At 49.5% G+C, this 13,783-nt stretch overlaps 1 protein-coding gene across 1 annotated transcript in view; it reads right to left on the bottom strand.

Moving 5' to 3' along the window:
* Positions 1-3,032: 3,032 nt before the first annotated feature.
* Slit3 (slit guidance ligand 3) overlaps positions 3,033-13,783 on the bottom strand; it is a 588,765-nt gene continuing 578,014 nt past the window's right edge. The window contains exons 33-36 of the mRNA XM_051168450.1: positions 9,711-9,865; positions 7,624-7,909; positions 5,958-6,166; positions 3,033-3,742 (exon numbers count right to left, since the gene is read on the bottom strand). Coding sequence (XP_051024407.1) covers positions 3,507-3,742; positions 5,958-6,166; positions 7,624-7,909; positions 9,711-9,865 — 886 coding nt within the window. The 3' untranslated portion in view covers positions 3,033-3,506. The remainder of the gene's footprint in view (positions 3,743-5,957; positions 6,167-7,623; positions 7,910-9,710; positions 9,866-13,783) is intronic.

The following is a 13,783-nucleotide window of genomic DNA, read 5'->3' as shown; positions in this document are numbered from 1 at the left end:
AAGCAAGGCTGGCTCAATCCCAGTTCAGTCCTGCGTTCCAGAGGATCTCTTGAGAGCCTTTCTCTTTTTGCTAATCCTGGGGTGTCTCCCGCCTCCCCCATTTCATCTTTTGAAACATCAGTCTCCTTGCAATGAGATGGAAAAGGCAAAGTTTTCTTCTAGAAATGGCTATTTGGCACATCAGTTAACCTCACTGACAACAGTACTAACATCTTACATGGCTTTACTCTATTTTACAGAGCTTTCAGATATAGCATTTCACAAACCATTTGGTGAGTCCAAAAGGGTTCTTCTGTCCGTCTTCTCACCCTGCTCAGGGGGCAGTAGGGCAGATGGACTCTTCTACCTATGTACACCCGACACAAACATTACACCATACAGTTCAGAGAACAAATTGACTGACCTCTTCCTGCCTCTGGATTTTTTTCTGGTCCTAGACTCTGGAATGCACTTCAAGGGAAAAGTCTCTAAATTTCATGTTTAGAGAAATGTCATTTGGGGGATGATTTATTTTTTATTTTTTATTTTTTTTTTTATAAATGGTCTTTGTGTTTGGCATTTTGTAAAGTCAGGTCTTTCAGAGTTGAGAAGGCTCTGGAGCTCTACTTGGAAATGGAGCTTTCTGTCCTTGGCTGACTGCACTTAGACTCAGAAGTGTAGTTTCACACGGATTCACGAGGTGGTGAATAGAAGAGGGAAACCTCAGCATCCTTATGGCCAGGGAGAGAAAGCTCAAAGCCCAGTAACCCCTCCCAGAGTTGGGGGGCTTGGTGACACAATAAGGATTAGGTCCTTTATTGGGGGATGGGTGGCTGGCAGGACAGCAGGGAACATTGGGTACTTCCCAGGACACCTTTCAGGCTTGATTCTCTGAGCTATCAGAGACTCTTAGAGTCACCTTGAGATGAGTGTGTGCCAGCCACAAAGGGACCTACTAGGAGTCCTGAGGCCACTCTGAGTGACAAAGCCCACTTCCTCACCCAGACACACCTATATCTCATTCTATCCCTTAGTCAGACCTTCTTGGTATTGCCCTGATCACACCAAGTCTCTGGCTCTCTGTAGCCTAGCTATGTGGTGTGTGTGTGTATCCTGCCTTCACATTCCCTATTTCTTGCAGCTCTCCAGGGGTCATCCTATGTTGCTGCTACCATGGGCCTCTGGCTTCTCACCAAACATTCTAGGACTTTCCCTATTTTTTACTTCTTTTTAGTGGGTCATTTCCTGGGCTGTTCAACTCCTTACCTGCCTGGTAAACTCAGGATTGGAAATTCCCTCCTCTGGATGGCCCTCATCATATTGCCATAAAGAAACACGTGTATGTATATTTATCTCAAGCAATTATTGCTTTCTGGCCTTTTGGCCAAGATCAGTGTAATACAACCAAATGACTGCCCATTCAATGATTGTCCCTGCCCCAGACTGTAGGATCCTTTAAAGGCACAGTATGTTTCCTTCCTACAAGAAGTAGTGTGGTATAGTGGTTAAGTGAGCAAATTCTGGATTCTGACAGCCTGGGCTCAAACCTATGCTCCTATGTCTTTAGCCGTCTGCTCTTAGGCAACCCCCTTAGTTTCTCTATCTTAGCTTACTCAACCTTAAAGTAGGTTAGTAATGGTTTTACATAGAGCTATTTTGAGAATTAAATGAATATATGCATATAAATATATAAATATGTGGGCTGCAACTGGAGAGACATCTGAGTATATTGTAGTGAGCACTACATAAATCTACCTATCAACATTTTCAGCACGTAAGGTACAATCCCTGGAACACAATGCACATTCATATGCTTGCTCAAAAAGAAACCTCTCTATGGCGTTCCTTCCACCCTCCTCCCCTGTCTTCCACTTGCCTTGTGTTCCTCTATCTTCTTCGCCCCGGCTCTTTCCCTTCTTTCCTCTTCCAGTCTTTGGCCGACCACTGCTCCTCCTCTCAGAGCAGAAAGTCCCACCCTTTCCCTCCTGAGACCAGCAGGGGTGGGCTGGGGCCGGGGGCTGGGGGGCTGATTGGAGCAGCTAAGATGCTGGCCACAGGTGCTAAGGGGTGAGGGCTGTGAGGCGGGGGGGGGGGGGGGGGGTGCGAGTGAGAGTGGGGGAAAGACGTGGGAGGTCAGGAAAGGCCTTCGGGAACAGGAGTCAGCAGCTAGACAATGAGGCTTGCTTTCACTTCTTAGATGCCCGAGTCTCTGTCTCTAGAAATTTTCTCGATTTGAATAAGACAAGAAAAGGAGATTGAACAAAAACAGAGCAAGAAGGAAAGGCAGCTGGCAAAACACCTGCGTTCTTTTTGCTGCCAGGTCTTTTTGCTGCCTGTCTCCTGTGTCCACTCATGCCAGAGGGAATCTAGAGTCCGAGTCTGCACTCCAGGCCAGGCTCTCCACTCATCAGATGGAGGGGTAAGGCAAGTGATGGGCTTCGAGTGTCTTTAGTTAAGAAATGGGGTTCAGTGCACTGAAGAGGTAGGGATTAGATAAAGTTAGGGTTCAGACATGTGTGGGATGGTGGTGTTCCCTAACAACGCATCTTTGCCACTGAGATGGTATCCCAGAGGACCAAATGTCAGAGATCTGACTGTGGGCTTCTATGGCTCCCTGTCTCACTCCTGGGCAGTCCTGCTGCCTGCTTTCCGATACTGAAACCAGCCGGAAGGAAGACTTGTAAGGGAGGGCCAGTGCCTGGGGCGGGGGCAGTGCCTGGGGAGACATTACAGTTCCCTCTTTCTCTGCTTCATCTCACAGGATATGCTTCCTGGGGAGAGGCAGGAAAAGAGCAGCTGTGTGCAAGCTTAGCAGAACAGATTCAACTCTCTCAAGGAGAGCAGGGGCGCCTGCCTCTGCCTCCCAGCAGGCTCACACCCTGCAGAGGCCTGGGTCAGATAATGGCCAAAGGGCAGCAATTCCTCTGACTGCAGAGCCCAGCATCGCCTTTTGGAAGCAAGAGGGGCACAGTGGGCCTAGAAAGCCAGGATAGTAAGAAGCTTGGAGCCTACAAGAAAAAGAAGAGTGAAGACCATGGAGAAACAGAAACCACTTTCACTTCTCTCTTCTTTTCTTCCAAGCCAGCTCAGGAAATAGCTCTTGTTTTTGCTGACTGGAGAGAGCTACATACACATAAAATTCCCTCTTCCTGCCTCAGACAGGCTATTGTTTCTCTATTCTTATCCTTTTATTTAAACCATTTTTATTAGTCTTTTTTTTGTCTTAAAATTTTAAACAGCTGTTTATAAAAACACAACAAATACACAACACAAACCAAAACTTGGTAAAAATAACGCACTATATAGTACATATACTTAGACGGTGTGATATATTTATATAATAAAAGATGAAAATAGTCACTTTCCATAATAAAAATAAGTTCTATTTTTTGTTTATTTTACAATATACTTAATATTCTCTCTTTTGCCTCTTCCTCTCCAGCTTTCTCTCCTTCATTCTGAATCTTAAAGAGGGTTCCAGCGAGCTGGGGTCTGAGAGGCGGTGGGTGGGTAGACGGCAGAGGGACTCAGGAACACGCATGGCAGCCACATTCCAAGTGTCTCTCCACCTCTTCCACGAACGAGGAGCCGTCAGTGCACTGGAAGACGTATTTCCGCCGCTTGCTGCGGATCGGTTGGCAGCACTGGCTCCCGCAGCCCCCGCGGCATTCCATGATGGGCACCTTGGAGGCTGTGGCACAGGAGGCATAATCTTTCTGGCGGCGGATGGCTTCCCGGACGATCTCCCCCATACATGGGTTCTCTGAAGAGGGGAGACAGGCAACGTTAGAGCACAGGTGGCGAAGGGGTCTGGCGGGACCCCAGGTGGCTCCCTGGTTGGCTGTCAGGAGATACTGGCGATCTGAAGATGCAAGAATTTTTTTTGTTGTTGTTTTTTGTTTTTGTTTTGTTTTTCGAGACAGGGTTTCTCTGTGTAGCCTTGCCTGTGCTAGACTTGCATTGTAGACCAGGCTGGTCTCGAAGCTCACAGGGATGCATCTGCCTCTGCCTCCCGAGTGCTGGGATTAAAGGCGTGCGCTACTACCTCGAGGCTGATGCAAATATTTATTCACTAGGTCATCAGCTGCCTGCTTACCCATTCAACTACACTCCTTCCCACAAACTCTTAAGGTTTTGACTGTTAGAACGTGCTCAGATACTAACATTGAAAACATCTGAGTTCATTTTAAGAATTTGGGTTTCTGGTTTCTTTGAAACTAGGCAGGCTGGCAGGGACCAGCCTGCTTCCCTGTGTTGCCATGGTAGGTAGGGTCTGCGCAGAAAACCTCCAAAGTGAGGGTACCAAGCCAAGGGCTTTGCGTCTGTATTCATCAGGGACAACGGCTCCTAGCTGTTTTTTCCCTTTCCCTCTTCTCATCTTCTTCCTTTTCCCTCTCCCTTCATCTCTTTCAGATACGATTTCTGCTTAGGTATGAGGGTAATGCGAGTGTTGGAGATGAGTTGGAGGTACGCTGTGATCTTCAATTTTCTCAAGTAGTTTGTGAAGAATTAATTATAGCACATTTCTTAAAATGTATGGTAGAAAGCAATAGTGAACTCATGAGGTCCTGAATTTTTGATTGAAGACTTCTTCCCCTCTTTCCATTTTTTCTCTCTCCTTTGTCTGTCTGTCTGTCTGTCTGTCTGTCTCCCTCCCTCCCTCTCTTTCCCTTTCCTCTCCCCCCACCTTTTCTGGGTGACCTTGAATTTCTGACACTCCTCCTCTCAAGTGTAGGATGTAAGGACTGGCACCTGCTCATTTAATTAGGGGGATCTTTTTAAAAGATAAAAATATTTTATTTATGCATAGGTGTGTATAAAACATGTGTGTGCTTGCCCACAGAGGCCAGAAGTGTAGCTGGAGTTACGGGTAGTTGTGAGTCTCACAGGTGATGTGGGTGCTGGGCAGCGGCAGCAGTGCTTTGGGGTCACGGCAGGGCAAAGGGTCAGAATATGGGCTCCTTTTTTGAAGCAATGCAGCTATGTAAATTGCAGGCAGTTTCTCAGCGGGGCTCAGAGCCTGAGAGGATGCAGGGCTGCCCAATAATACTGCAGGTGTCCATTCCTGGTGTGCCCAAAGCCTGCTGCCTACCTCTACCTGAGAAGGGATATCTCCCTTCGCTCTGAGTCAGTGCCAATCAAGGGAATAGGGTAGCAAGAGTGGCTCTGTAGGTTGCCATGTTGGAGTTCCACAGGCCTCCCTACTTCCTGCTGCCCTACAGTGGTCTCTATTAGACAGGAGAGTAGAAATGTAGGTGGGGTTTCTTGTCGGGTTATTCTGCGTGTGTTGCACAGTCTAGGCAGCTTGTTGACCCACCTCACGGATGTCACTCAACAGTCTTAAGGCTGAAACCTCATCCACCACCATAGCACTCAGTCTTTACAATACACCAGTGCAGTTTGTTTTGGGTGAGGAATATTATTGACCCAGAGAGAAGGCGATGCTTCTGGACTTTTAAGAGTCCTAATTTGGGGCAGCAGAGATGGCTCAGCAGTTCAGCGGGCTGCTGTGCTTCCAGAGGACCTGTGAACACAACCCGAGCTCCCAGCACCCAGGCAGCTCATAAACACCTCGAACTCCAGTTCTAGGGGATCCGATCCCCTCTCCTGGCCTCCTCCATGGGCAAATGCACGCTCATACATTTCTGCTCCCCAACTCTTAGCACAGTCCCAGGTACCCCAATACTCTCCATGGCATATATTCTTCTGAGAAACCCCCGCAAGGCAGCACAGTAGCCAGCCATTACCCCCATGCACGTCTTCTACATAGTAACCTCCCTTAGTGAATGCGCCTTACCAATGTAACTGATATAATGACATGGAAATATGACAGTACAGGTTACTTCTCTGCCTACGCCATTCAAGACCACGCATGGCTTCCTCCTCCCTACCTGATGGTTTACTCTGGAGGGTATCAGCTGCTCTTTGATCCCAACTTCTTTTCTAGGCCCTCTGACCCAGAGGGACAGCAGACTCACCTTGCTCACAGTGATTGCCACTGAAGCCAGGTTGGCACAGGCAGTAGGGCTCCCCTCGATCTGAGATGTGGCACTGGCCATGGTGGCACTTGAAGGCTGAGCAGGCATTGGCAGAGTCATTCTTATGGTCACACAAAGCTCCTCCATAGCCCTCGGCACACTTGCACACGTATGAGTTGCCAGTCGCCACACATTTCCCGTGGCTGCAGCTGCAGGCAGAGGGGAGGAGGAGTAGAGTTAGTGTTGCTAGTGGCTTCCTCTGCCCTTCCAGCTGGACAACCCAGAGCTATGGGATCTCATGTTGGGTACAGCCCTCTGTCAGTCCAGCATCTAAGTGTCTCTTTTCATGAAAACCCCATCCTAGTGGCCAAGTAGCTGGATGCCACTGCGCCTTTGTGAATGTCCCCTGCTAGATGACCACGACAGATGTCAATCTGTTTGCCGTTTCCTACGGAGACAGGAGAGTCTTCAGTGTCAACTCACAGCCTAACAGACTTTAAGCTTTCTGTCAACACTAAAAATAATTACTTGTGTGTGTATGTTTTCCGAGACAGGGTTTCTCTGTGTATTCTTAGCTGTCCGGGACTCGCTTTGTAGACCAGGCTGGCCTCGAACTCACAGCAATCCGCCTGCCTCTGCCTCCAAGTGCTGGGAAATTTTGTGTTTTTTTTTTTTTTTTTTTTTTAAGACAGGGTTTCTTTGTGTAGCCTTGGAACTCACTTTGTAGACCAGGCTGGCCTCAAACCCATAGAGATCTGCCTGTTTTTGCCTCCCAAGTACTGGGATTGAAGGCAAGCATCACCACATCTGGCAAAAATAATTGTTAAAGATTGCATTTTACGGGCGTGGTGGCGCACGCCGTTAATCCCAGCACTCGGGAGGCAGAGGCACCCAGATCGCTGTGAGTTTGAGGCCAGCCTGGTCTACAAAGTGAGTCCAGGACAGCCAAGGCTACACAGAGAAACCTTGTCTCAAAAAAACCAAAAAAAAAAAAAAAAAAAAAAAAAAGAAAAAAGATTGCATTTTAGTGTATGTGTGCGCGCGCGCGTGTGTGTGTGTGTGTGTAAACACGAGTATACAGGTAGGTGTATGTAGAGGTCAGGGAGCATCTTGTTAAAATAGGTTCCCTTCTCCTACCATGTGGGCCCTGGGAACTGAACCCAGGTCATCAGGCTTGGGGGGCAAAAGCCTTTCCCTGCCAAGCCACCTCTCCAGGCCACAAAGTCTGCATTTTCAGTCATGATTCAAGCTAATCACATGTGTTGAATGAATAATGGGTGATTGAACCATTAAACATGATTCAGATGTGCATGGATATGTGGGCCTGGTAAGTTGTAGGACTCACAGAAACTGGCATTTCTCTTCTATTTGCTGTGCTGTCTTTGGGGCTCTAGTTCCCTTAAGACAGTCTTTTCTAACCACACCTGGGGCAGGGCAGTACATAGTCTGGCAGTGGCTTTCACAGGGCCAGAGGGCTGCCTGGTAGTATTTTTGAGAAGGATCTCCTCATGCTAATGCTTTCAAGCCAGGCCTGCTGCTTGGATACAGAAGCCTTGCTTCTTGGCATTTTAAGTCATGCTATCCACAGTAGGACCGCAATCCCCCAGCATCCATCAGTGCCCATTTCTTAGATGCAGGTAGGGCAAGTTGTGCTCAGCACATTCACCTGTGTCCAAGGCAGGGGTCCCGAGCTTCCTGATCACACAGTGGACCGGTCCATCCTGGGTGGCACTCGCACACTACACTGTCCTTCTCCACAGAGCGACACAGGCCGTGCCGGCACACAGTGCAGGACTTGCAGCCGGGAGAGACCCCCAGGGACTGAGGCGGGAGGGCCTTGAAATCCTGCAACTCGTTGTTGATCCGCACTTCATGGATACAGCCATGGAAGCCGCCCAGAGGCCTGTCTGTGCCCTGGCGTAAGGCTGAGAGGCCAGTGGAGGTGGGGATGCCTGTGGGCAGAAGCCAGGGAGGGCAGCCTTTAGACACTCTCTTGCCCTACCCCCACCTCCTCAGCCTTCAGAGAGCGCACGCACGCACGCACACGCACACACACACACACACACACACACACACACACACACACAATGTGCTCACAGTTACCATTCAGAGCCCCAGGGGCTCCTGCTGCTCAAACTAAACTGACAGGTCAAAGCCCAGGCCTTATCCTCATGTGTTCTTGCTCTGGGGCTGCTGAAACTCAACTTACCACCAATATCTAAACTCAGGAATAATTAATTCCATGGAAGTCTGTCTTTTGAACTTTCAAAGGAGAAATGAAAGGACTGTCAGCTACTGGCACACAGTCCCACTGGCTTAACTGAGGCCTGGGTGGAGGCACACTAGATCACCCTGCTGTCCCCACCAGGGTGAGGTGCTCCTTGCTCTACTTCCTGTTTGCAGTTTGGGAGAGAAGATATGGTTGGGGTTGCAGCTTACATCAGTGAAACTTTGGGGTTCAAGGTTTCCAGATGATTTTACTACTGTGCTACGCCGATGCCTTTCTTGGGGCTGTTAGCAAACTGGTAAAGGCCTGACCTGGTCTGTGTTTTCTCTCTCCTTCTCCTGTTGGGCATACGGCTTAATTGTTGTGTGAGCTTAGCATACACACAGCCCTGGGTTCAATTCCCCAGCACTGCATAAACTGGGCACAGGGGCACATGCCAGTGATCCCAGCAGTCAGTAGGTAGAGGCAGGAGTGTTAGAAGTTCTGGGGTATTCCTGGCTATATATGAAGGTTGAGGCCAGCCTGGACTATATGAGACCCCGTCTAAACAACAACAACAACAACAACAACACAAAAACAACACAAAAACAAAAACCCTTTACTCTCCTCCTTCTTGTTCCTATCCAGGCCCCATGTTGGCTGGAAAAAGTGCCCACTTTTGTTCTGGCCACAGAGGGAGCAGGCGCAGGGAGGGGAGCAACTTGTGGAGAAGCTATGTCCTGAGGTGGATCTGGGCCAGGAACACTCTGTGTCCCTCCCCTGCATCTGGATGGCCTGTCCAAGTGCAAGTCCCTGGGTCCATGCCAGCCCTTGGCAGGGGAGACCCTGGCTGAAGGCTTAGGCAACTGCAATGAACCAACTGCTTTGGTGGCAGCTGTGTGTGAGCGAGTGTGTCTCTGGGGACAGAGGCCTGGGTGTTGCTTGCTCCCACTAGGGAAGTACTCTACCTTCCAGTCACAATCTGAAGCCCCATCTCTGATGCTAGCTTTTCTTTTCTTTTCTTTTTTTTTTTTATGCATAAAATTCAAGGCCCACCAGCCTAGGACTTCATTCCTGGTCTAAGCAGTTTGTGGTGGTTTGCCATTTGGCCTTTGAGCAACTTTGACCTCAGTGTGGTTGGTTCTTCTTGCCATGTCCAAGAGGTGGCAGGGCAGAGGGGCACTGCCCCTCCCAGAGCTTGGGAACTGCAACAGAGCCTGGACACTCTTCCATCTCCTCTTTTCCTCTCTTCACGTTCCTGCACACCCAATATGTCCACAGAGGCCCACCCATTCCTTTAGGAGCATCTGTCCAGAGTCTCCTCCCCATGACCAGCCTAATGCCTGGCCCCTTTCAGCAACCAGTTGTCATCACTTCCTTCAGGAAGTCTTCCCTGATTGACTTAGGCAGTAGGTGCCAAAAAAAAAAAAAAAAAAAAAAAAAAGACATCAGGGAGATGTCTGGCATCAGGTCTGGGTGTCAGTGTAGAAACTGAAAGCCAGTAAGGTGGAGGGGGTGGGGCAAGGTGTTGAGGGGGAGAGTGTTACCTCCAAGATAGAGGGGGCTGTTGATACCCACTGCTGGCTGTTTCTGGAGCTTGCCCAGGCTCTTGGGGGCTCCTTTGTCTACCACCAGGTTCAGGGTCTGGTTTAGCATCACGAGCTCCACACTGTGGAACTGACCGTCATTCACCGTCTCCACACTGGACAAGAGAGAAAGAGAGAGCGAGCCAGGGGTCAAGTGAGGCCATGGCCACACATGGGGCTGAAGATGCCCTTGCAATGCGTGCACTCTGCTTGACTTTCATTCGGAAACAACTGCGGATTATGGAAGTTGCAAAGATAAAAACAGGAAATATGTTTTTTTGTTTGTTTGTTTGTTTGTTTTTGCCCAGGCTCTCCAATTACTTCCATTTGGCCCTCACCTCCACACTTTTTCTGAGTGATGTAAAGTATGCATGTTGTGACCCTTGACCTCTGGATCCCTCAGCTGTGCCTCCCAAGGACAGGGCTGTCTTCTCACATAAGCCCAGTGTCCTGCCTGGGCAGGGGGCAGTTGCCGTTCATGCCAACTCTTTATGTGTCCAGATGTGCGGTGGCCCCAGTGACAGCCCTTGTAGCAGGTTTCCGCTCCCACCACAGAGCCAGCCTAGGGGCAACTGCAGGTGCCACTCGGTTCTTTCCCTGGTTTTTCCCCACAGCTGTCCCTAGCCTGTCACTTCAGGTTGGCTCTGCCCACGCACCACCTGGACACTTGCTCCTTGAAGATGCTCTAAGAAACATCTGGGAGATAACGGTTCAGTATGCTGTGATTTTTTCCCCCCCTTTTCCTTTTCCTAGCATGTATGAAACAAACTCTCTCCCTGTTAAGATTTCAGTAATCTGTCTTTGTTCCACCTGAATCCGTTGTATAACCCAGTTACACAACATCTGAGGAAGATGCAAGTGAATCTTACCTTCATTCTAGAACTGTAGAGTTGGCAGTGTAGCGGAAGAGCACTGTTCACTCCCCTCCTGCCGCTCATATGTCCCAGAGCAGGGACTTATGGGCTGTGCACAGTGCTAACTCACCCGCTTGTATTAGTTGATAATTCTGTGCAGTGGGCACCAGCTAACCTACTTCCCAGATTAAACACACTGAGGCCGAGAAGAGAGGTTAAGAGATTTGTCCGGGGTCATCAGCTTAAACGTACTAGACACAGGGCTTCTGGGCAAAACATTTGATTCTGTCCTTGGAAGGAGTTGGGAGGGAACAGTGGGAGGTGTCAGGAGTTTGGAAGGGTGTGAAGAAAGAGGCTCACCGGGGAGTCTGTAGGTCTGTCTTATCTGTTGAGGTATGGGTGGCAGACAGGAGGTTCTCACTCTCCTTCGAGTCTCCTTGGGCTTCCCACTGATTTTACAGGTCACAGGGACAGTGCCAATGACTGTGGCATTTCACAAGAGATGAGGGAAAAGGTAGGTAGTGTACAGATTGGCTGGGCCATTCCCCCATCCTCTCACTGCTGGGCAGGACAACAGCCAATCACAGAATGCCCTGCTCTCCGTGTCCTCCTCCACAAATGAGAGTAACCTGCCAGAATTATTGGGTGACCAAACTATTGGGAGAATGTGAACAGTTACTGGTGATATTTATGAGGGGTTAAGGAGAGAGCTGGGTCAGTAGAGGCCTAGTCTCGAACGCACTGGGTTGGGTCCCCAGAACCCACAGGAAAAGGCACTCTCGATGCTGTACATTAGCAATCCTAGCACCAGGCAGTCAGTTCCAGGCCAGTGAGAGACTGTGTCTCAAAAGAAGATGGACAACACTTGAGAAACAAAGCCTGAGATGGTCTCTGGCCTTCAAGTACACATGCACACATGCGAACACATGCATACAGAGAACATGAAGAAAAAGGACCCAGCATAGCTTGCATCTTGGTGATCCCTACTGTAGCTCTGACCCTGGGAGAAAGCAGTGGCACAGGGGAACACGCAGGAGCCTGGGATCCACCCCAGTCTTCCAAAACTTCTTTCATGGCCATTTGTCCACATTTCCCTCCCTCCCCTCCTGCTATCCACATGTCCTGTCTATCTACCCGTCCACCCGTGCTTCCACTGAGGGCTCCGGGCCACACTGTCTTGGGTGCTGGGGACCAGTAAAGAAATCATGTAGCCCACACTCCACTCTCCGTAACATCTCCTCTAAATCAAACGACCAACTTCTGAGCATAAGGTCCAGTCAAGAAGCAGGAAATTGAAGGTCAAACAGGAGCTGAGACTGAACTGAGGAACCTGAGGATCAGGGATGGGGAGCTGAGAGGCTGTGTGACCATGTCAGAAGCATCTACCTGCTCTGAGTCATGACTGAGGACGGGATGACCGAGGCTGCCTTTGCAGACAAGTTGACTTATGAGGGTTGGAGGAAGAGGGCTGAGCCCTCATGCAGAGGGGCTGACCACCCCAGAGCTGTGGCTGTTCTGATGACTGAGCTCCTGTGACCCATATCTGAAAGGAGGAAAAGGCTGTTTGGGCACTCAGCTTTAAAGGCTGCAGTCCATAGCTATTATAAGGCCAGTGTTGGCAGAGGCCTGTTTACTTCTCAGTAGCAGGGAAGCAAAAGGAAAGGGGCTAGGTCCCAAGGTCCCAATGTTCCCTTTGTGGGCGCACTCCACCCAATGACCACTGCTTCCTCTTCCATAAGCCCCATTTTCTAATAGCACTACAGACTGGAGGTCAAGCCTTTAGCACACGGGCCTTTGGAAGATATTAAAGATCCAAAGGCTAGCAAGCCCACTCTTGCGTTGGGCAGCCTCCTCATCAGAGGCAGCTGTAAAGCCAGAAAAGTGGTGTGCAGCCTTTTCTTCCGTTCCTTCCAGAACCAAGTGAGGGGCAAGTGAGTCGAAGTAGCTATTTTCCTGTTCTGGATATACTCAGGCAGAGCAAGCTCCTTCCTGGAGGTTAGGCTCCTTTCTTTGCTCTGTCCTGAGCTCTGCAGGGCCAGCTGGGGCCTTGGTGCATGGTTGAGGGCCACCAGGCTAGAGACAGTGCTTGCAGAAGATGCAAGAGTAAAAAGGGCTGCAGGTATAAGTCTCTCTCCAGCCAGTGTTGGGTTCCCCTGACTCCACGACAGCTTTGCCTGCCTGCCTTACCTACCCTTAAAAATCATTGTAGGGGCTGGAGCGATGGCTCAGTGGACAAAGAGCTTACTGTGCAACAGTGAACACCCGAGGTTGGGTCCTGGCGGCCTCATGAAAGCAGACAAAGTAGTGTGTATCTACAATCCCAGAGTTACAGGGAGATGGGAGGTGGAAATAGGAGAGTGCCCAGGAGTTCATAGATCAGCCAGACTGGCACACACAGCAATAAACAAGAGAGCCAGCATCAAACAAAATGGATGGGGAAGATGGACACATGGGGTTGTCCTTGGACCTCCACAGGCATGCCCTGGCTGGCATGCACATGCCTGCCCTCATGATCACGGACATTAACAAAGGTTTTTTGTTTTTTTTTTTCAAAGTTGTAAACATTGGTCTTCCAAAGCAAAGTATCAGTGGAGACAACTGCTATGCTGCTAATGACGATGACCACAACGACAATGGTAAAAATAAAAACTAAATTCTCCTGTTTGCTCTAAGAGAAATGCCATGATGCATTGCCAAGCTCTGGTGATTAGGCTCCTTGAGATACCATTGGGGATTTCAGGGGCATGATTTGAGAGCCTTCCTCATGCCCACTGGGGCCCACATAGAGCCAGAAGCAAGTGGTGGCAGCAAGTGGTTGCTGTAGCTAGGCTGGAGGGCTCCTGCCTAGGGCTGATATGGCCAAAGGCATTGCCAGAGGGGCCCACAGAAGTCTCTTCTGCATTTAAAGATGTACGTGTAGCCAGAGGGGGATGTTGGTCTTCTAGAACTAGAGTTACAGTGACCTCGAGCTGCATGATGATATGGGTGCTGGGAACCAAACTGGGCTCTTCTGCAAGAGCAACAAATGCCCCTGACCTTCTCTTGCTTTTAATAGTGGCATGGGGTAAGGGCAGGAGCTAAAAATCTTCATGCAACCCTAACAGGCCCGCAGGTAGAACATCTTTCCTTGTTTGGAAACAGGAGACTAGCTGCCCAGGGAGTTAGGGTGCCTTATGAAGA

This window comes from Acomys russatus, chromosome 25 (assembly GCF_903995435.1).
Source record: "Acomys russatus chromosome 25, mAcoRus1.1, whole genome shotgun sequence".
Lineage (NCBI taxonomy): Eukaryota > Metazoa > Chordata > Mammalia > Rodentia > Muridae > Acomys > Acomys russatus.
The sequence above is the reverse complement of the archived record's forward strand: the minus strand, read 5'-3'. Positions and strand labels throughout refer to the sequence as shown.